The 20,502-nt window shown below is 45.5% G+C and overlaps 1 protein-coding gene across 5 annotated transcripts in view; it reads right to left on the reverse strand.

Moving 5' to 3' along the window:
- STAT3 (signal transducer and activator of transcription 3) overlaps positions 1 to 20,502 on the reverse strand; it is a 68,070-nt gene that overhangs the window by 2,642 nt on the left and 44,926 nt on the right. For 2 of the 5 annotated variants that reach the window (XM_043584515.1, XM_043584514.1), the window contains exons 5-23: positions 20,235 to 20,330; positions 19,968 to 20,049; positions 19,652 to 19,746; positions 19,349 to 19,500; positions 16,352 to 16,510; positions 16,129 to 16,221; positions 15,207 to 15,266; positions 10,714 to 10,743; positions 10,521 to 10,614; positions 10,362 to 10,409; positions 7,652 to 7,735; positions 6,725 to 6,823; positions 6,247 to 6,382; positions 4,910 to 4,962; positions 4,586 to 4,680; positions 4,320 to 4,459; positions 3,602 to 3,814; positions 569 to 611; positions 172 to 284 (exon numbers count right to left, since the gene is read on the reverse strand). In XM_043584515.1, coding sequence (XP_043440450.1) covers positions 172 to 284; positions 569 to 611; positions 3,602 to 3,814; positions 4,320 to 4,459; positions 4,586 to 4,680; positions 4,910 to 4,962; positions 6,247 to 6,382; positions 6,725 to 6,823; positions 7,652 to 7,735; positions 10,362 to 10,409; positions 10,521 to 10,614; positions 10,714 to 10,743; positions 15,207 to 15,266; positions 16,129 to 16,221; positions 16,352 to 16,510; positions 19,349 to 19,500; positions 19,652 to 19,746; positions 19,968 to 20,049; positions 20,235 to 20,330 — 1,885 coding nt within the window. The remainder of the gene's footprint in view (positions 1 to 171; positions 285 to 568; positions 612 to 3,601; positions 3,815 to 4,319; positions 4,460 to 4,585; positions 4,681 to 4,909; positions 4,963 to 6,246; positions 6,383 to 6,724; positions 6,824 to 7,651; positions 7,736 to 10,361; positions 10,410 to 10,520; positions 10,615 to 10,713; positions 10,744 to 15,206; positions 15,267 to 16,128; positions 16,222 to 16,351; positions 16,511 to 19,348; positions 19,501 to 19,651; positions 19,747 to 19,967; positions 20,050 to 20,234; positions 20,331 to 20,502) is intronic. The other 3 variants (XM_043584516.1, XM_043584518.1, XM_043584517.1) reach the window with 3 other exon arrangements.

Consider the following 20,502-nt stretch of genomic DNA (forward strand, 5'->3'; position numbering starts at 1 on the left):
GTGCGTGGTGCACGTTTGGTTTCCAAGGGACAGCGCGGCTCTAGGACCTCCCTCTACCGGTCTGCGTGGCCAGCTCTGGGCTCTGTGCGTGGGACCGTGGGACCGTGGGCCCGGCACACAAAGGGGGCACACTTCCCTCCCAAGGGCAAGGTCTGTCGACCAAATACTCACCAAACTGCCCTCCTGCTGAGGGTTCAGCACCTTCACCATTATTTCCAAACTGCATCAATGAATCTAAAGTGCGGGGGGACATCGGCAGGTCAATGGTATTGCTGCAGGTCGTTCTGTAGGAAATGGGGAGCAGCAGGAGGGGAAAGGGCCGGGTTGACAAGACACAATGGAGAAAAAAAAAAAAAAGAACAAAACACACACACACAAGCCATCAAACTCTGGTCTCCAACAGAAAAATAAAAGCTCAAGCTTTTTAAACACACAGGGTCACTCTGAGTACTACGCGTAGCCCAGGGCATTCCAGCCCCTCTCAGGGTAGCTCTCACCCAGTGTCCTACTCCCGGGATAACTGAGGACACCAGAAATGAAGGCCAAATTTAGAAGGGAAGCCACTTACGGTGTCACACAGATAAACTTGGTCTTCAGGTATGGGGCAGCACCTGGGAAGAAGAAAACTGGGGCTTACTATGGTGACCCCACTGTGGGTAGAGGGCAGGTGGAAGCCGGCCGCCTCATCAGGGCAGACTTGCCCCTCCCTCCATCCTTGAGTGGAAATCGTTTTGAACCTGTCTCCCCTCAGGGCTGCCCCCTCCACCACTATGTACTATCTGATGTTCTGGGTGCTTGCAGCTGGGTAGTTCAGTTCTTGCTGCTACGCTATCCAGAGCTGCAGAGACTTCTGAGCACACACCCTTGTCCCACCTGAGCCTAGACCAATGCCACCTTTGTGTGTTCATTCTCTCCCTAGATGATGTGAACATTTAACTGCCCGTGTGTGGTCTGAGGATCGTATTCTGGCCTGGTCGACTCTCTTAGCTAACTTCTCTGCATGCAGGAACGGAGCCTATGCAGTCTGGGCTCCAACACCCCCGTCCTGCTGGGACACCAAAGTCACCAAGTCTTGAAGAGAATATGCAGATTGCTAATGCAGTTCCAAAGCCCAGGGTCACACCTTCCATTCCTACGGCACTGATCTGCCTCTCCCACATTTTTAGGTGAGTATAGGAGTAACCCCCCAGTTGGGTAACTACACCGCACAAAAAGCGGCCTCTTTATAAAGGGAGGCTGGCTGGTATTGCAGCACCGTCGACTCTGGGCTGGAAAACAGGAGGCCCAGGCCTCGTTATGTCTTCGGCAGCTAGGAGACCTGGAGCAAAGCACTTTCTACACCAAGAGGGAGGCGGAAGAGGGAGGCATCCATCTCCGTCATTTGTAATTCTTGTTCCATACTTAGAAATGTGAGGACTGGAATAAATGAATTTTAGGTGCTCAATGTTTACACCAAGAGGTCCAGGAGACTTGGAGATACTGGCACGACATCTGGGAAAGTCAGGTGAACAAATCACTTGGGGGGCATGGGGCCCGGTGGGTGGGCCGAGAGAAGCACAGTTAAAAAGTTTGAGGTTTATAGACAGACCAAGGGATCAGAAAGTATGGTGACAATCTGAGAAAAGGCATTGTCAGGGGGTCGTTGGACTGCCAACCAAGGTTATTTTTGGCCAAGAAATAGATTCATACGGTGCAGAATCCAAAGATGTACCCAGGCAGGGTTCTGGTGTCTTCTAAATCCACTGTGATGCAGACCTGAGGGGAGCTGACATCTCAGACAGAAAAGGATTTAGTTCCCCAGTGATCAAGGTAGCTGAGAAAACTAGCTTCAGCCTCAGATTCAGCAAGAGCAGAAGCAAAGGAGAAACAGGACTAAACGCCGAGCTCTGGCTGTGTACAAGGTTGTACATATACTTCATCCAATTTGTAAGGTAAGGGGGTTGTCATTTCTAAAAAGGGACTCTCTCCCTCAAGCCATCGGGAAATACTGTGTGGGGTCTGGTGGAGAAGTAAGGAGGAAGGAAGGGTCCTGGGAAGATCATCTATCCCTGGGGACAAAAATATTTTCATGATGGAAAATGGGAGGAAACAGGCACAGATCCACGTCCCCGAGGACTCCCACTTTAATGCAGGGGCTCCACTGGCAGGGCGCCCCCCCCCCCATCACCTTGTTCCTGCCACCCCAAGCCCCTCAGTGCCCACTGCATACACCTGCCTCCCTGGGAGGCTGGCAAAGCACTCAAGTCACTAGTTCCTCTCTCTTGTGCCGGGGTGGGGTGGGGGTGGGGGGGTCTTGCCCCTGAGAAAACACTAGTGACTCCAAGCAAGAAAGGACCTTGCTTCCCGGTCACACAGGATGGGTGATGATAACAGAGGACACAGCCTCAATTGGGAACTTGGATCTTGAAAGCAAAATGAGCCAAAGGGACCAGCACTTGGACCTAAATGTCCTCAGCAGAAGGAACAAAGAGTAGAGTGTCAGGGCTGATAAACAGATCTCCCAACTGAAGCCCAGCTGGAAAGAAAGATAAGTAGCAGACAGGAAGTGAGAGTTAGCTCTTCTACAGTATGAATAAAACCCAACACCAGAACAAAGGGAAGAGGAAAGTCAATTGCCAAGTAACTCAAGTTCCTTCTTCCAAGTCCCAGTCTTCCCCATCCAAGAAATTCCTCGCACGGGATCTCTGTGAACAGGGATCTCTGTGAACAGGTGGGAATGTGCGTGTGAGCTCTTTGCACAAAGACAATTTTTCCAAAAGCAACTGGGGTGGAAGCTACCCTCAAAGGATCACTTCAAAGAGCTCTCCAACTAAGGGAAGTTAAATAAAAACAAAGAATGGCAAATCACAGACTCCCCAACAGGATCTGGACAGAGAAGAACCCAGAGAGCCAAACCAGCAAGTGCCAAAGGCACAGACCAGAGGGGCTGCTCCTCCTTGCGGAGGACTAATGGTTACAAGCTTACTATGAAACATTTGCTATACGACTTACACCTGTGCTCTTGCACATTAAGCAACCGCTTTATTTCAATAGCTGCATGTTCTCAATCCCAATTCCGCGCCCTCCCACCGTTTGCAGGCTCCTCTTCAATCACCACGCCCCCCACCCCTCCCCGCTCTGCTCGTAAACCACGTTCCAGTGCTGCTAACACTCATTTCCTCCACTAAGCCTTTCTCCATCCCGCTCGACACTGCTCACATTGTTCAGCGATGGGGAAAAGGAAACATGCTAGACTCAAGTCTGAGTCGCCAACCTTCCAGTGTAAGAAGCGGTGTGCTGGCAGGGCATCCTGTTACTTAAGAATTCTGTCCTCGCGCTCTCTCGGCAGTATTTTAGATGTTTGGGGTGAGTTGAGGGTGTGTGTCTATTTCCCCGTTTAGCCTGCTGGGTTCTCTGTAGGACAGAGACAAGTGACTTTGATGCCCCTCCTCTCTCCAACCCTAACAGCCACGACCAAAAAGCACTCACTACTGAGTGCTTATTTCCCATAAGAGGAATAAAGGTCACCAGGCTCTTTGGGCAGTGACCTACCTATCCTCCAAGAATCCTGCAATTTCCCATTTTTTCCCAGAAAAAGTGCCCAACGCGGAAAATCAACAACTACCTGGGTCAGCTTCAGGATGCTCCTGGCTTTCTGGTCGACAATACTTTCCAAACGCCTCCTCCTTAGGAATGTCCGGGTAGAGATAAACCAGCGGAGACACGAGGATGTTGGTAGCATCCATGATCTTATAGCCCATGATGATTTCAGCAAACGACATGTTGTTCAGCTGCTGCTTGGTATATGGTTCCACGGACTGGATCTGAGTCTTGCCTGTCATCGGATATGGGAAGGGAGGATAATGGCCAGGTAATCTTAGAGAAAACTACCTGATTTATTTTTCCTTGAAAAGGAATGGCTTATGGCAACCTAGTTCTTGAGCCTCAAATATCCTGCCCAGTCACCTGGCACTATAAAAGTGCTCAGCTGGCGTCTGGAGAGGTTACCCAGTTGGGTCGTCAGCAATATACCTGAATAACTACTTGCATGAGCTAGATTAACAGGATAAATTAGAAAGGAGATGAAGAATGAGATTTAAATCGGAAATTTGTAGGCAAATATTAGCTCCTGAAGAAAGCAAAACAAAATTGCCAAACAATCCTCCAGCTGAAAGAATTTGGAAGAAAAGAAGTCACTGAAAAATGTTTTTACAAGTCCAAGGCAGGGGAGTGCGAAGCCCATCTTTGCCCACTAGGGGGCAATAGGTACTTGAAACTAGTAGTGGCCACAGCGGAAGCAGCAACTGCCACCAGGTGGGGCGGGTGAGAGTCAAACTTACCGCTGATGTCCTTCTCCACCCAAGTGAAGGTGACACCTCCTTCTTTGCTGCTTTCACTGAATCTTAGCAGGAAGGTGCCTGGGGGCTTGGTGCTCAAGATGGCCCGCTCCCGCTCCTTACTGATAAAACCCATTATGTACCTGGAGCCAAAGAACAGCAACAAGATCTGGGCTGATGGGGTCCCGCCCCTGGCCTGCTGAGAGCAGGTGACGTGTTACACATGTGCACTCTGCCGGACTCTGCCGGACACAAGAGCTTCAACCTACCCTTCATTCCAAAGAGCCAGGATGTACTTTTTCACAAGATCAATGATATTGTCTAGCCAGACCCAGAAGGAGAAGCCTTTGCCGGCCATGTTTTCCTGAAGAGAAGAATAACGAGAAAGCCAAGTCTACTATCCCAGCCTTTTCCTTCTTAGGGACACAGTGCCACCAAAATCCCCAGGCCCATCTACCCTCAAGTAGGGCCTACGGGCCGCTAGACCATGAGTCTACAGCCTTCAGGCCCAGTGCCGTCCCCGACAACCTCACGGGTGGGCGTCCCTCCCGCTCCCCACTCGGCAGCGACAAGGATTTAACAAGATGGCTTACTTTGCAAAATTTAGCCCACGTAATCTGACACCCTGAATAGTTCACACCAGGTCCTGCAAGAAAAACAATAAAGCAGTGTAACTTCCAGCTTCAAATCAAGGATTTTATTTCTTTTTTTTTTTTAATTTTTTTTTTCAACGTTTACTTATTTTTGGGACAGAGAGAGACAGAGCATGAACGGGGAAGGGGCAGAGAGAGAGAGAGACACAGAATCAGAAACAGGCTCCAGGCTCTGAGCCATCAGCCCAGAGCCCGACGCGGGGCTCGAACTCCCGGACCGCGAGATCGTGACCTGGCTGAAGTCGGACGCTCAACCGACTGCGCCACCCAGGCGCCCCTAGGATTTTATTTCTTAAGACAGAACATACATTCATGCACATCTGTCCCACAGTGGGCCAAGTCACCATCGGTTTTCATGTATTTAAAGGTTCCCACCGTTGTGTCCATGTATGTGTGCACACACAGGTACACACACGTACACAGATGTACATAATCCCATCGTGTGATCACCTGCGTTGTTGTTTAGACTAGCAGAGGTGGTGGATGACGTATCGAGGGTCCGTCCCCCCACCCCCCGCGACTCTTCCTAGCCTCATGTGGTGGCAGCTGGTGCTCAGGGACCAGCAGCACACAGTAATAAACTGACAGTGTTAGAGGGTCACATTTGGCGGTGGCACAGGATAAGGCTACTTACAGTCCAGGTAGCATGTAAAATAAAACAGTCCACTAAATTTTTTTTTCCCAGAGGAAAAAATAAAAACAAGCCTACAGTTTATTGAAGAAATGGACATGGACGTCAAGCTTTTGCCTCTGTCTTCTAACATGCACTTAAAAAATAGCTTCCTGGGGCGCCTGGGTGGCTCAGTCGGTTGAGCGTCCGACTTCAGCTCAGGTCATGATCTCACGGCTCATGAGTTCGAGCCCCGCGTCGGGCTCTGTGCTGACAGCTCAGAGCCTGGAGCCTGCTTCAGATTCTGTCTCCATTTCTCTGCTCCTCCTCTGCTCGTGTTCCATCTCTGTCTCTCTCACAAATATGAAAAATAACTTAAAATAACTTAAAAAAATTTTTTTAAATTTAAATAGCTTCCTAAGGTTAGCCAAAGTAGTGCTCTGGAAGGGTGAGGGGTCCAGCCACCGAGAGAAAGGAAATCTGCCTCCCACCTCAGAAATGATCACCAGGAGGCATCTCTACTCCACCCCACCTCCTCAACTGCTGGAGCACATGTTTTCAGGCCCCAGGACAGTGTCTGGCTCAGCAAATTTTCCTGAATGAATAGCCCCACAGGCCAGACTCCTTCTCTGAAGAGGGCAACAGGGAAAAGGGGGGAAATGCTGACCTAAGAGCTTCTCTGCCAGCGTCGTCAACTGCTCGATGCTCAGGCCTCGCTTTGTGGTGGAGGAGAACTGCCAGCTCAGCACCTCAGCCACTTGATCCCAGGTTCCAATCGGGGGCTTGGTGAAAAAGTTCACGTTCTGTTGAAAACGACACATTTGCTCATTTATTTTTTTTTTAATTTTTTTTTTAACGTTTATTTATTTTTGAGACAGAGAGATAGAGCATGAACAGGGGAGGGTCAGAGAGAGAGAGGGAGACACAGAATGTGAAGCAGGCTCCAGGCTCTGAGCTGTCAGCCCAGAGCCCGACGTGGGGCTCGAACTCACGGACCGCGAGATCATCACCTGAGCCGAAGTTGGACGCCCAACCGACTGAGCCACCCAGGTGCCCCAACACATTTGCTCGTTTAGATGGAGACGGTGGTACTTGGTGACCCACGCTAGGACCGCGACAATGGTTTCCGAAGGATGGGCGCTTACCTTGGGGTTGTTGGTCAGCATGTTATACCACAGGATAGATGCCCAGGCATTAGGCATCTGACAGATGTTGGAGATCACCACAACCGGCAAGGAGTGGGTCTGTGGAGAGAGTGGGGAATAAGCTGGGGAGGCAGAGGGCCCTCACAGCTTCAAATGTCTCTTCAGTCAGACCTGCAGGTTTCGAATAAAAGAATGTGCCTTAAATCACACCTACTGCCAGCCCTTAGGGAGGAACTCGGCTGAGTCAGCTCAACGCCCAGAGTGGAGAGAATGCCAAGTGCGGGTCACAGGACACAACCAGGAACTTAAAAAATCTGACGTGCTCAAAGCTGGACTCACAGTCCACAGACTCCCCGTTTATAAAACCTGGGAGGCACTCTCCGAGAATTGAAGCTGTATCTGCCCGTTAAACAGACAGGTCCCAGTAGGCAAAGACTAGGATTCTTGCTTTTCCGGGTATAGCTTTAATTTAAAGATGAAGAAAGTTGATAGAAGAGAATGCAAATGCCATGATTTCCTGTACACTAAAAACAGTGGCTGTCTAAAAAGCCTATTTTGCCCAAACTTTATAGAGTCCATTATAATTTCTATGCACAGATTAATAATATATTAATTAATTACAATTTCAGTACTTTCATATACTGAAAGCTGAGTATACAGTTGACCCTTGAACAGCATGGGTTTGAACGGCATGGGTCCGCTTATACATGGATGATTTTTCTTGATCTAGAGTACTGTCCTATAAACGTATTTTCTCTTACAATTTTCTTGGCAACATTATCTTTTCTCTAGCTTACTTTATTGCAAGAACACAATATATACAGCATATACATCATTCTACCTTCTGTAGAAAAAATCCCAACTAGAAGTTCTTGTCCGGAATCACCCCTGCGTGCAGCCCTGTCCCAACTCTGTGGCAAAACTCACCTCAAGGTCAATCTTGAGGCCCTGGTGATACACCTCAGTCTCAAAGGTGATCAGGTGCAGCTCCTCGGTGACAATCAGGGAGGCCTACAACGAGAAGGGCACCCTCTTCCTCAGAGAGAATGGCCTTGGATACTAACAGCCGTAGCTGAGGAGAGTGAATGCCACAGCCTCATTGCACCAGGAAGGGTGATCCACCGGGAGGCCATGGACACAGCAGGGACACAACACTGAGAACACGCCCTCTTCAGTGCTACGATCTTCAACCTCATCTTTTACTGGTTTTATTACAATACTATAGACCCAATAGGTTATTTACCAAATGGGTAAGGTGCACAGAAAATCAAAACAATGAACACCTGTACCCACTACCCAGTTTAAGCGAAAGATCATCACCACGGAGATGCTCAGGATGCCCTTCCCCATGCCCTTCCCTGGTCCCTCCTCCCTCAGATGTAACCGCTATTTTGTCTTTTGGGTTTATCGCTTCCCAGTTTTCCTTTAGGGTTTTACTGTATTTATATCTCTAAATACTGTATGCATCGTTCAGTTTTAGAGGTCTGTGAACCTTACACAAATCATACCCTATATATTCTTTAGGACTCGCTTTTTGCATCCCTGGGGTTGTATGAATTTTCTGTTGTTCATTTTCACAGCTCTAGAGTATTCCATCATATGACTCTACCACGAATCCTTTATCTACTCTAGCAGCGATGGTATCTGGGTTATATTTAGGGTTTACCATCAGGCTGCTGTGACATTTTGTACATGTCCCCTGGTGCACATGTGCAAAGATTTCTCTATTGTTAAATCCTGGGAGTGGCACTGCTGGTTTGTAGAGTACGTTCATTTTTTTATTACGTCCAGTTGTTTTCTGAAGTGACAATTTATACTGCCACCAGCAATATGGCAACCTTATTTTCGGTAAGACTTCTCAATGAATTCTCAGAGACGCAATTTCAATTCGTTTTTTAAAACACTATCTTTTTCCTAACTATAGAAATAACATATGTTCAGTTTAAAATGCAAATATCACAGGGCGCCTGGGTGGCTCAGTCGCTTAAGCATCCCGACTCTTGATTTTGACTCAGGTCATGATCTCACAGTTCGTGAATTCGAGCTCTGTGTTGGGCTCTGTGCTGACAGTGCAGAGCCTGCTTGGCATTCTCTCTCTCCCTTAAAATAAATAAACTTAAAAAAAATAATAAATCAACTTTAGAATGCAAATATTACACAGACAGCATAGTCTAAGATACTAACAGCAAAATACATAAGCATTGTTTGGTATACATTCCTCGAGAATGTTCTTTTTTTTAAGTTTATTTATTGGGGCAACCGGTGGCTTAGTGGGTTAAGCATCTGACTTCGGCTCAGGTCATGATCTCATGGTTCATGAGTTCGAGCCCCAAGTTGAATTCTGTGTTGACAGCTCAGAGCCTGGAGCCCACTTCAGATTCTGTCTCCCTCTCTCTCTCCCTGTCCCTCCCTCACTTGCGCGCGTACACACGCGTGAGCTCTCTCTCTCTCTCAAAAAGAAACATTAAAAAATAAATAAAATAAAGCTTATTTCTTTATTTTGGGGGGGGAAGAGGAGTTACACTTGTGAGTGGGGGAGAGGTGGAGAGAGAGAGACCAAGAATCCCAAGGAGGCTCTGCGCCAACGTGGGACTTGAACTCACAAACTGAGATCATGACCTGAGCCAAAATCAAGAGTCAGAAGCTTAACTGACAGAGCCAACCAGGCACCCCACCTCCCCACCTGGAGAATTTTTTTTGCATATGTGAATAGAACAAAAACAGTATAGTACACTTTTTAAGCAAATATGCTAATATTCTACTCGAATTATTTTGCATCTTGCTTGTTCTTTCTTTTTTTTTTTAAGTACGCTCTATGCCCAACATGTGGCTTGAACTCACAACCTTGAGATCAAGAGTCACACACTTTACCGACTGAGCCAGCCAGGCACCCCACATCTTGCTTTTTCTAAACAAATATGCCACATACATTTTTCTATGTTGTTGTATATAGACTCCTTCACTCTTTACAGTCAAGCATTATAAATGCACTTTTTCTCGCTAAAGGCCTGCTACATTTTAGAGAAGAGGAAAGAATGGGCAGGGCACAAATACCAGAAAAAGAATAGACTATCACAATCTTTTAAAATAATTAAAAACTAGTTTTGGTCACATTTGCCTATTTTATTTAAGTTTATTCTTGACACTGAGAATCCCGTAATCTGAATCAAATGGAGGAAGAGAATAATGGAAATAAGGGGAACAGGTTTTACTCTTTTTCTTAAATGTTTAATTCAGATTTATTACAACCTTCTATCCCACCTCAGTGAGAAAATCAGGACACCAAAAATGAAGCCAGGCAGTCTCAGCGGGCAGGAGTTGGAAGGGGAATTTGGAAAGCCCCAGGCAAGGTGGAAGCTTCTTTTCCACTAAATGGGTGTGGGTAAGTCAGCCAGGGACTTTCCACCCCTCCTTAAAGATGAGCCAACTCCCAGGACAATCAAGAAAATGCTCCAAGCCAGAGAACTCCACGGCAGAGTGACTTCGGACCATGTCATTTTTGACACATGGTGACTTTTCCAAATGACTACAGCTTAACCACAGGTTGGGGTCTCTAATTCAGGCCAATAAGAAGGCTCTTTTTCTCTCCCCATTAAAGAAAACCCTCCCAGTTGGTTTCGTCCCCCAAAAAACTTACATCACAATTGGCTCGGCCCCCATTACCACATCTTTGCTCTCTCAGGGTCTGTGGGAAAAGCAGAGAGCACGTGGGTCACGTGAGGCTCCCCCCCACCCCCACCCCCCTCTCCCTCTGCCAGGTGCCCTTGGAGAAGGGGATCCAGGCTTCTCCATGTACCAGATGTTTGAATTCTGCAGAGAGGCTGCCGTTGTTGGACTCTTCCATGTTCATCACTTTCGTGTTTGTGCCCAGAATGTTAAATTTCCGGGATCTGAATCACAGGAGAAAAACCAACCACACAGGTGATGGAGCAGCCAGAGGACAAAGTCAGATTAAACAGATCAAAAGGAAGCCTTTAGGCTGAACTCACCCTCTGAGAGCTGCAACATCCCCGGAGTCTCTGTTAAGAATATAAACTGGTGTTAATAAGACTGGCCCCGTTTCTTCGCAAAGTCTACTCTATCCGTAATGTACTCTGCTGGAAAAAAAACCACTGTTCTCCTGGGAATTTCTGTAAACGATTCAATTACATTTTGTACGTGAAATACGACAACCCTGTACAAGCCTGCCCAATATCAATTTCCCCCTCCCAATAGACCCTTGCATCTGCTCAGGTATCCTTCCAGTCCCCGCCTCCAGGGGATCCTGATTGTTCATTAAGTACATCAGAACATAGCACTCCACGGTGTGGTGGTCCCAGGGCGAGGACATGACCTACACTGTCTCAGACTGGGAAGGAATTACAACACGGGCTGGATTTATTTTCCATAGCTTCAACTGAACATGAGCAAGGAAGCATATGACCTTACTTATACTGCAACTCAGAAGGGAACCTCACAAAGCCAGTGATACTTATGATGGCGGGGAAGGCACACGGAAGATTCTGGGTCCAGGATGACATAAGTGAGTCACTGATCTGTCAGGAACTTGCCCTAACTCTGCATTTCCAGTTATACTGGGCTGTAAATTTCCTTATTATTTAAGCCACACTGGGTTTTCTGTAAAGGTTTACTACTCCCTGTAACTCAAATCGTCCCATTTCGTATTAGCTGGAAACAATCTTCCGAGCCTGTCTGGTCTTTCAGCTCTATGTGTTTGAACATACAGCTTTTTATATAGTCACATTTCTCAGTCTTTTCCTTTCTTAGTATTTTATTACTTTTTAACATTTTTTTTTTTTTTGAGAGAGCGAGAGTGAGAGCGAGTAAGCGGGGAAGAGGGGCAAAGGGGTAGAGAGAGAGAGAATACCAAGCAGGCTCCACACTCAGTGAAAAGCCCGACGTGAGACTTGATCCCATGACCATGAGTTGGACATTCAACTGACTGAGGCACCCAGGTGCCCCTATTATTTTAGCACTCTTTTAAAAGTGCTTCTCCATTGCTACATATTCATGAATATAGCTACTATTTATTAAATAGAGTATTTCGTGTCGGTTTACAGATTAAAATTGGTCAAATTTTAAACCATTCAGAAGATATCTTTCCATATATCACAGGTTAAAAAAATTTTTTTATTAATGTTTATTTACGTTTTGAGACACACACACACACACACACACACACAGCATGAGCAGGGGAGGGGGCAGAGAGAGAGAGGGAGACACAGAATCTGCAGCAGGCTTCAGACTCTGCGCTGAGCTGTCAGCAGAGTCCAACGTGGGGCTCGAACTCAGGAGTGGTGAGATCATGACCTGAGCCGAAGTTGGACACTCAACCGACTGAGACACCCAGGCGCCCCCCCCCCCCCCCATATATCACAGTTTATAACTTAGGAGCCCATGTTACCAGGAAATTCTCTCTCATGTTTAACCTATATAGCCTTTTTTTTAAACTTTTTTTTGCATCACAGCTTTGACATGTAATTGATGAATAATAAAGTACACTACTGAAAATGTATTTGGATAAGATTTGACACACACCTATATATACTACACACACCTATGAAATCATCAGCCCAAACAAGGTGATGAACATATCCAACATCCCCAAAGTTTCCCCAAGCCCATTTGTAATCCATTTCCCAATCCTACACTCCACCCCACCTTTGTCCCCAGGCAATCACTGGTCTGCTTTCAGTCACTATAGGTGCATTTGTATTTCTAGGATTCTATACGAATGGAAGTATGTATTCTTTTTTCTTGGTCTGGCTTCCTTCACTCAGTGTAATTATTTTGAGATTTCTCATGTGTGGCTGGTATCAACGTTCAGTCCTCTTTATTGGGAAGTGATATTTCATTTACGGATAGACCACAAATTACGAAGCAACAGTGGAGCAATCGGTCAGCGCAAGCTACTTACAGATATGCCGCAAGGTGTCTATTCACTCGCCTGTTAATGGACATTTACGTACAGCCCTTTGCGTGCACATATGCTTTCGTTTCTCTTGGGTTAATACTGAAGAGTGGAATGGTAGGCTTATAGGGTAGGTACATGTTTAACTTTGTAGGAAACTGCCGAGCTCTTTTCCCAGAATGGTTGTACCATTTTGCCATTTTACCATCATTATGTTATACGTTCACCTATGCTTTTAAGATACATTAGCTGAAACATATAAATACATCTGATGGACAGCAAAACATAAGACTCTAATTTCTCATTCAAATCCCCCCTGCCCCCAATATCAGGTTGTCCCAAAACTACTTCCTGAATACTCCATCCTTTACTAACTGATTTGACATGTCATTTTTAACGTATATTAATTATTTATATAAACTTGAAGCCCATTTCTGGACTCAAGATTTTGCTGCCATGATCAGTTTATTCCTGCCCTAGTAACACACACATTTAGTAACTGAAACTCTGTGATACATTTTAATGTCTGGCAAAGCAGCTTCCCATTATTTTTAGTCACTAAAAAAATGTTTTTGAAAGTGAAATGGTGGTTGCCCGGGGCTAGGAGGATAGGGAAATGGGGATTTGTTGTTCAATGGATGTAAAGTTTCCATGTCGCACAAGGAAGTAGTTCCGGAAATCTGCTGCACAGCAGTGTGAATATACACAATGCCATACATTTAAAAATAATCAATAAGGTAAATTTTATATATTAATTTTTTATCATAATTAAAAATAACACACCCTTTTTTATTTTCATTATTTATGTTTATAAATATTTTTTTTAAAGTTTATTTATTTTGAGAGAGAGAAAGAGCGCACACATACGTGAATGGGGAAAGGGCAGAGAGAGGGGGAGAGAGAATCCTAAGCAGGCTCCACACCCAGCGCGAAGCTCTATGCTGGGCTCCATTTTACGAACTGTGAGATCATGACCTGAGCCAAAACCAAGAGTCTGATGTTTAACCTACTAAGCCACCCAGATACCCCCAAATACATCCTTTAAAAAAACAAACAAACAAAACAAAACAGGGGCACCTGGGTGGCTCAATCAGTCAAGTGTCTGACTTCGGCTCAGGTCATGATCTCACAGTTCCTGAGTTCGAGCCCCGCATTGGGCTCTGTGCTATGGAGCCTGCTTTGGATTAGCTCCCTCTCTCTCTGCCCCTCCCCCCACTTGCACTCTGTCTCTCTCTCTCAAAAATAAATGTTAAAAAAAATTAAAAAACCTTTCTTTGCTTATTTTTCTCATCTAAGATACAACTTGAAAAGCAAGTCAAAGGTTTAAAAAATTCTATTCACATTTTGCTTGGTGTCATATTAACTGAGAAGAATTAACATCTTTATGATAAAAATCCACAATCCAGGAATATGATCTGTCTTATCACTTTTTACAATATCCCCTCCTGATAAATTTCATAATTTTCTTCAAATAGATCTTACACATTTCTGTTATGTTTATCACAATATATTTTTTACTTTTGTTGCTTATTGTGAGATTATGCTAATACGTGGTTGAAGTTATTAATTTTTGTCTATTTTTATTAAGACTACCACCTTCCTGGGCGCCTGGGTGGCTCAGTTGGTTGAGCGTCCGACTTCAGCTCAGGTCATATCATGGCTTGTGAGTTTGGGCCTCACGTCGAGCCCCTGTGCTGACAGCTCAGAACCTGGAGACTGTTTCTGATTCTGCGTCTCCTTGTCTCTCTGCCCCTCCCCCACTTGTGCTCTGTTCTCTATCGCTCAAAAATAAATAAATGTAAAAAAAAAAAAAAAAAAAAGACCACCACCTTCCTCAAGTCCCTTATTTCATTAGTAATTATTTTCCAGTTCATTCTCTTCATGATTTCCAGATAAATAATTACGTCACCAAAAATTAAGGATACATTTTCCTTTTTCAAACCTCTTCAAAGTGTATGTGCATTTTAATTTTTGAAAGGTATTGCCAAATTTTGAAAAGTATGTGCCTGAGGGGTGCCTGGGTGACTCAATTGGTTAAACATCTGACTTCCGCTTAGGTCATGATCTCGCGGTTCACGGGTTCGTTCGATCCCCACGTCAGGCTCTGTGCTGACAGCTTAGAACCTGGAGCCAGCTTTGGATTCTGTCTCCCTCCCTGCCCTTCCCCTGCTCACGTTCTGTCTCTCTCTCAAAAATAAACAAACGTTAAAAAAAGAAAAAAAAAAGAAAGAAAAGGATGTATTCCATTGCGTGGTGAAGTGTGGAACAATAAAAACCGTCAACTTTTCCCCATATAGTCAGGGTTTTATATGACATGCATAAATTACACTTACAAGTAAAAAATTAAAGAAAAAGAGGGACCCAGAGTCACAATAGCAATTGAAACTCATATCTGTACCACTAGCTTTGTGGTTTTGGTCAGGGCAAGGCTTCCGACAATTTTTGTTCAATAAATGAAGCTCCTTGAATGGAAATAATCTCTAAGTTCACATGGTATCTGTTAAAGTTCTCATTTCTCTGTCTCTCATTTGAAAAAAAGAGAAAAAAAGAGCAAAGATACGGAGTACTTACTTGTCAATGCACACTTTAATTTTAAGCTGATAATTTAACTCAGGGAATTTGACCAGCAATCTATTTCAAAAAAGAGGGGGAAAAAAAAGTTTCTGAGTAAAGGAAAAAAAAAAAAATCAGTTTCAAAGAAAAGTCAGTGGGCTCCCCCAGCAACTTCTACTTGAAGGAATATAAAATTCACAACGCTTTATTTCCAAAAGGTGAATGAAGCACAATCCCAAATCCCTCTTCCTGCTTAGTGCCGTCTTTGACCTTATGTTGAGTATCACCCCTTCAGGTCAAGAGCTCCTGAAAAGAAAGCCTAAGAAATCCGAACTTGGACAAGGTTGTGAGAGATTCAGCGAAGGATAATAAAAGCCATTTCATGAGAAATATTACGGGAATACGTGCTCTGCAGCTGGTATTCCTTCTATTAAACTTGAAACCTAACGCCATACACCAAGCTTCTGAAGAGGGAAATTTCACTACGGAAGGGCAAACCCCAAAGCACCTGTTCTGACTTGGGTGTGAAAGTCACACCCCACCCTCCTGGCTCACCACCCACCTGCTCTAATTACCTCTTAGCTTCTAGATCACTAAGCCTTTCTCTTTCCCTTAAAATCCTCAGGGAAAAGTAGGCTCAGAGAACAGAAAATAACCAGCATTATTTTGCCTCCCTTGCAGGGCAGAAGGAGACACAACGAACTAAGACCGTGGGCTTGACATTTCAGGAAGATGCCCACGTAACCTCGAAAAGAGGTAACCGTTCCTTCACTTCTGACAGAAGAGTCAAAGAGCAAGTTGATATTATGCCAACAAATTCCATACCCACCATACTATCGCCTGTGATGCCTGGAAAGAACAACCCTGGCCACCAACTCTCTTTCATCCTAAGAGCATCTCTCAGTGATGTATCTACCAGAAGAGGAAGGACAGGGCCCACCTGACTTTGGTAGTGAACTGGACGCCAGTCTTGATGACCAATGGCCGGTCGGGATGCATGGGCATGCAGGGCTGCCGCTCAACCACAAAGGCACTGAAAGGCACAGAGAAGGACGGCAGTCCATAAGCTTCCTGGTGAAACGGTCTTTGTCCTGTGCCTCCAAAGTGAAGGAGGTGTATGTGGCGGGGGAGGGGCCGTGATGAGAGAAAGAATTCTAAGTTACCTTTTCATTAAGTTTCTAAACAGCTCCACAATCCTCTCCTCCAGCATTGGCCGGTGCTGGACAATGGGATCCCCTTTGTAGGACACTTTTTGCTGCAACTCCTCCAGTTTCTTAATTTGTTGGCGCGTCTGAAGTTGAGATTCCGCTAACGAGGTTATCCTGCCAATAAGATAAGAAAGCTACCAGTCACCTGAGTGCAGCACCAGTGAGGGTTAGAGAAGGGGAAGGGAATCCCACCACCATGCAGTCCCCTAAAATAAGAAAGGGTCATTTTTTTTTTTTTTTTTTTTTACTGTGGCAAAATATACATAGCATAAATCATTGGCATTAAATAAGGAAAAGTGGAGGTGGGTGGGGGGAGCCTGGCTGGCTCAGGCGGTAGAGCATGTGATAGCTGATCTCCGGGTCAAGCCCTGAGTTCGAGCCCCACGCTGGGCATAGAGCTTACTGAAAAATAAAATAGGGACGCCTGGGTGGCTCAGTCGGTTGAGCATCTGACTTTGGCTCAGGTCATGATTTCATGGTTCATGAGTTTGAGCCCCGCGTCGGGCTCTGTGCTGACAGCTCAGAGCCTGGAGCCTGCTTTGGATAGTGTCTCCCTCTCTCTCTGCCCCTTCCTTGCTTGCGCTCTGTCTCTCTCTCTCTCTCTGTCTCTCTCTCAAAAGTAACTAACATTAAAAAAATGTTTAAAAAATAAAATAAAACGAAAATAAGCAAAAGGGAATTTCTTTTATTTTTATTATTATTTTAAATAATACCTTCCTCAAATTTAACATTTCAGAGAGGGAGCTAGGCATAAGGAAGAAGTGTTAAAACATACCCCTAAGAAGCACGAACGGAGTTATCATCAGGAGGTAACAAGCATTAGAACCCAGCAATGGAGAATGCGAAATATGAAATTTGGCACTGTCTTCATCCTAACCTGTCTTTGGACCAAAATGTGGGGACTGGGGAAAGGCTGACAATTAGGTGGCCCAAGAAGATGGGTTTGAGCTCGTTCTGCCGCTCACTGTCTGAGCAATCCTGGCCAGGTCCCTTCACCATGCGGACCTCGATGTGCCCTTGCATGAAAGAAGGGGTTGAACTACATGATTAATAAAGACTAAAAGACCTCAAAGAGAGAAAGTGAAAGATTTTAGGGTTGGGGGTGGTAAGGAACAGGGCAGCTGCTGGGATTTCTGGGCTCCCTGACCCTCTTCTGGCACTTTCATTCTCCTATTTCCAGAACTCAAGCTTTTTGGTTCCCTGATCAGAAAGCACTTAAAACAGCTTTCAGTAAGTTGACAAAACTCAGGGTTACTGAGGATATGGACAAACAGGCTTTCTCAGGCAGAGCTGTCCTAAATTTCCAATTTCATGCTCTACGTGTCTGGTGGTTCCCCTTTATGTCAAGTTTCTCATAATTTAAGCTGGTGCATCATGTTCACTGTTGGGCCTTGCACATCAAGGATATTCACCAAGACCTGCTGCATGAATGAAAGCAGAAGAGCAGATAAAGAATGATCCCACTGGGGCGCCTGGGTGGCTCAGTGAGTTAAGCGTCTGACTTTTTATCTCGGCTTGGGTCATGATCTCAGCGTTCATGAGAGTCCTGAGTCCTGTGTCGGACTCTGTGCTGACAGCACAGAGCCTGCTTGGGATTCCCTCTCTACCTCTCTCTCTGCGACCATCTCAAAATAAACAAACAAACATTTAAAAAAAAGGTAACCAAGGGGCGCCTGGGTGGCTCAGCTGGTTGCGTGTCTGACTCTTGATTTCAGCTCAAGTTGTGCTCTCACAGTTTGTGAGATCGAGCCCCACATAGGGCTCTGTGCTGATGGTGTGGAACCTGCTCGGGATTCTCTCTCTTCCTCTCTCTCCCTCTCCCTCTCAAAATAAATAAATAAACTTAAAAAATTTTTTTTAATTTAAAAATTTAAAAAAGATAACCAAAATTAAATTAAAAAGATGGGTGCCTGGGTGGCTCAGTCGGTTAAGCGTCTGACTTTGGCTCAGGTCATGATCTGACAGTTTGTGAGTTCGAGCTCTGCATCGGGCTCTGTGCTGACAGCTCAGAGCCTGGAGCCCGCTTCAGATTCTGTGTCTCCCCCTTTCTCTGCCCCTACCCGGCTCATGCTTTGTCTCTTTCGTCTCAAAAATCAATAAAAACATTAAAAAAAAAGAAAGAAAATGTAGATGACTCTCTTTACATATATATGTACAATAACAAACGTCCAGAGGAATGGTCATCGAAATTCTAACTATAGGTACCTCTGAATGATTGGTTTTTTAAAAGACTTTTCCTCTTTCTATTAATTTTTTGTATTTGAATTTTTTTCCTTTATAAAGAGCATGTATTATTTTAGATCATTAAAATAACTAAAACTCAAACTTTAGTCTGTGCCACATAGTTACACCAAAAGCTTTATTTAAGCTATTAAATAAAACATGCTTATATGTAAGAGACGAATCACTGGGTTCTACTCCTGAAGCCAATACTACACTGTATGTTAACTAACTTGAAATAAATTTAAAAAATAATAATAATATATATATATATATATATATATATATATATATATATACTTAAAATATAGTAACATAAACACATTTTTATCAAAAAGGTGTCCAGGGGTGCCTGGGTGGCTCAGTCAGTTAAGCATCCGACTTAGGCTCAGGTCACGATCTCACATGAGTTCAAGCCCCACATCGGGCTCTGCGCTGACACCTCAGAGCCTGGAGCCTGCTTCGGATTCTGTGTCTCCCTCTCTCTCTCTGTCTCTCCCCTGCTCACGCTCTGTCTCTGTCTCTCAAAAAAATAAACATTTAAAAAATTAAAAAAAAAAAAAAAAAAGGTGTCCAAAAAGGTGAAACTCTTTAGACTCTCAGACTCGATTTGAATATAAAAAAGTCTCCACCTTGGAGACGGAGCACCAGCCCCGGGAGGCCTGCAGTTACGACCAGGATTTCAGCACAGCTTTCTAGAAAGAAAGGGAAAACGTCTCTGTCATCTCTTACCAGTTTTCTAGGCGGTCGAGGCAGATGTTGGGCGGGCCCCCGATGCACGCAATCTGCTGCCGCCTCTTCCAGTCAGCCAGCTCTTCATCCGTGAGCGTCTTCTGCACATACTCCATGGCTGACAACAGCCCCGCCAACTCACTCACGATGCTCTGGTCGGAAACCCAAACAAAGTCAGAAAACATTTCCTCAGACCGTCTCTAACCACACTCTTTAGTCACTTCCAGAAAAGGAGCTTATTAGAAACCAGGCAAGGTCTGCCACAAGGCGGGGCGGCCGCGCAGGTGAGGGGGATGCTCTTACGCGCCGCATCTGGTCCAGCGCCGTGAGCATCTGTTCCAGCTGCTGCATCTTCTGCCTGGTCACGGACTGGTTGTTTCCATTCAGATCCTGCATGTCTGCGGATGAAGGAAAACCTCCTTGACCTGACGGGATACTGGCACGCTTCGCATCTGGCTCCCGGAGGCACCGGTTACCCCCCCCATCCCCCCACCCCCGTGTGCCAGCGCCCGCCCCCGCCCCTGCCACAAAGTCTGAACGGGACGCCAGACACAGAAGTCCTGAAACTCAAGTCACTCACTTTCTACAGCAGATTTTAACGTCTCTAATAGTCACTTGCCTCCTTGACTCTTGAGGGTTTTATAGTTGAAGTCAAAGTCATCCTGGAGGTTCTCTACCACTTTCATTTTCTGTTCTAGGTCCTGTTTAAGACAAAACAAAAAAGAAAAATAGAAGTAAAAAAAAAAAAAAAAAAAGATTTTCCCGGGGGAAGAGGGAAAAGAAAGTTTCTGAGAATTAAAATGAAGCCAAAACCTCAACAGAGACACACGCAGGACCCACAGGCAATGTCCCCAAGGAAAGGCTTCCTGCCCACGACTTGCTTCACCTGTACTCGCTTCCGAACATCTTGCAGGTGCTGCTCCAGCATCTGCTGCTTCTCCGTCACCACGGCGGCCGTGGGGTGGTTGGCCTGGCCCCCTTGCTGCCAAATAAGGGAGCGAACACCCGTGTGAATGCAGGAAACGTGGGGGAAAAAAAGCACCTCTGTCCAGTCTCCATCCCACCCACACCCTTCCCGTCTGGCCGAGGTGCTGCTGCCGCCGTGAGGGGAAGGGAAACAGAGGCAGCGTGCCGGGCGTCATCAGCACGGTGCC

Source organism: Prionailurus bengalensis, chromosome E1, assembly GCF_016509475.1.
Source record: "Prionailurus bengalensis isolate Pbe53 chromosome E1, Fcat_Pben_1.1_paternal_pri, whole genome shotgun sequence".
Lineage (NCBI taxonomy): Eukaryota > Metazoa > Chordata > Mammalia > Carnivora > Felidae > Prionailurus > Prionailurus bengalensis.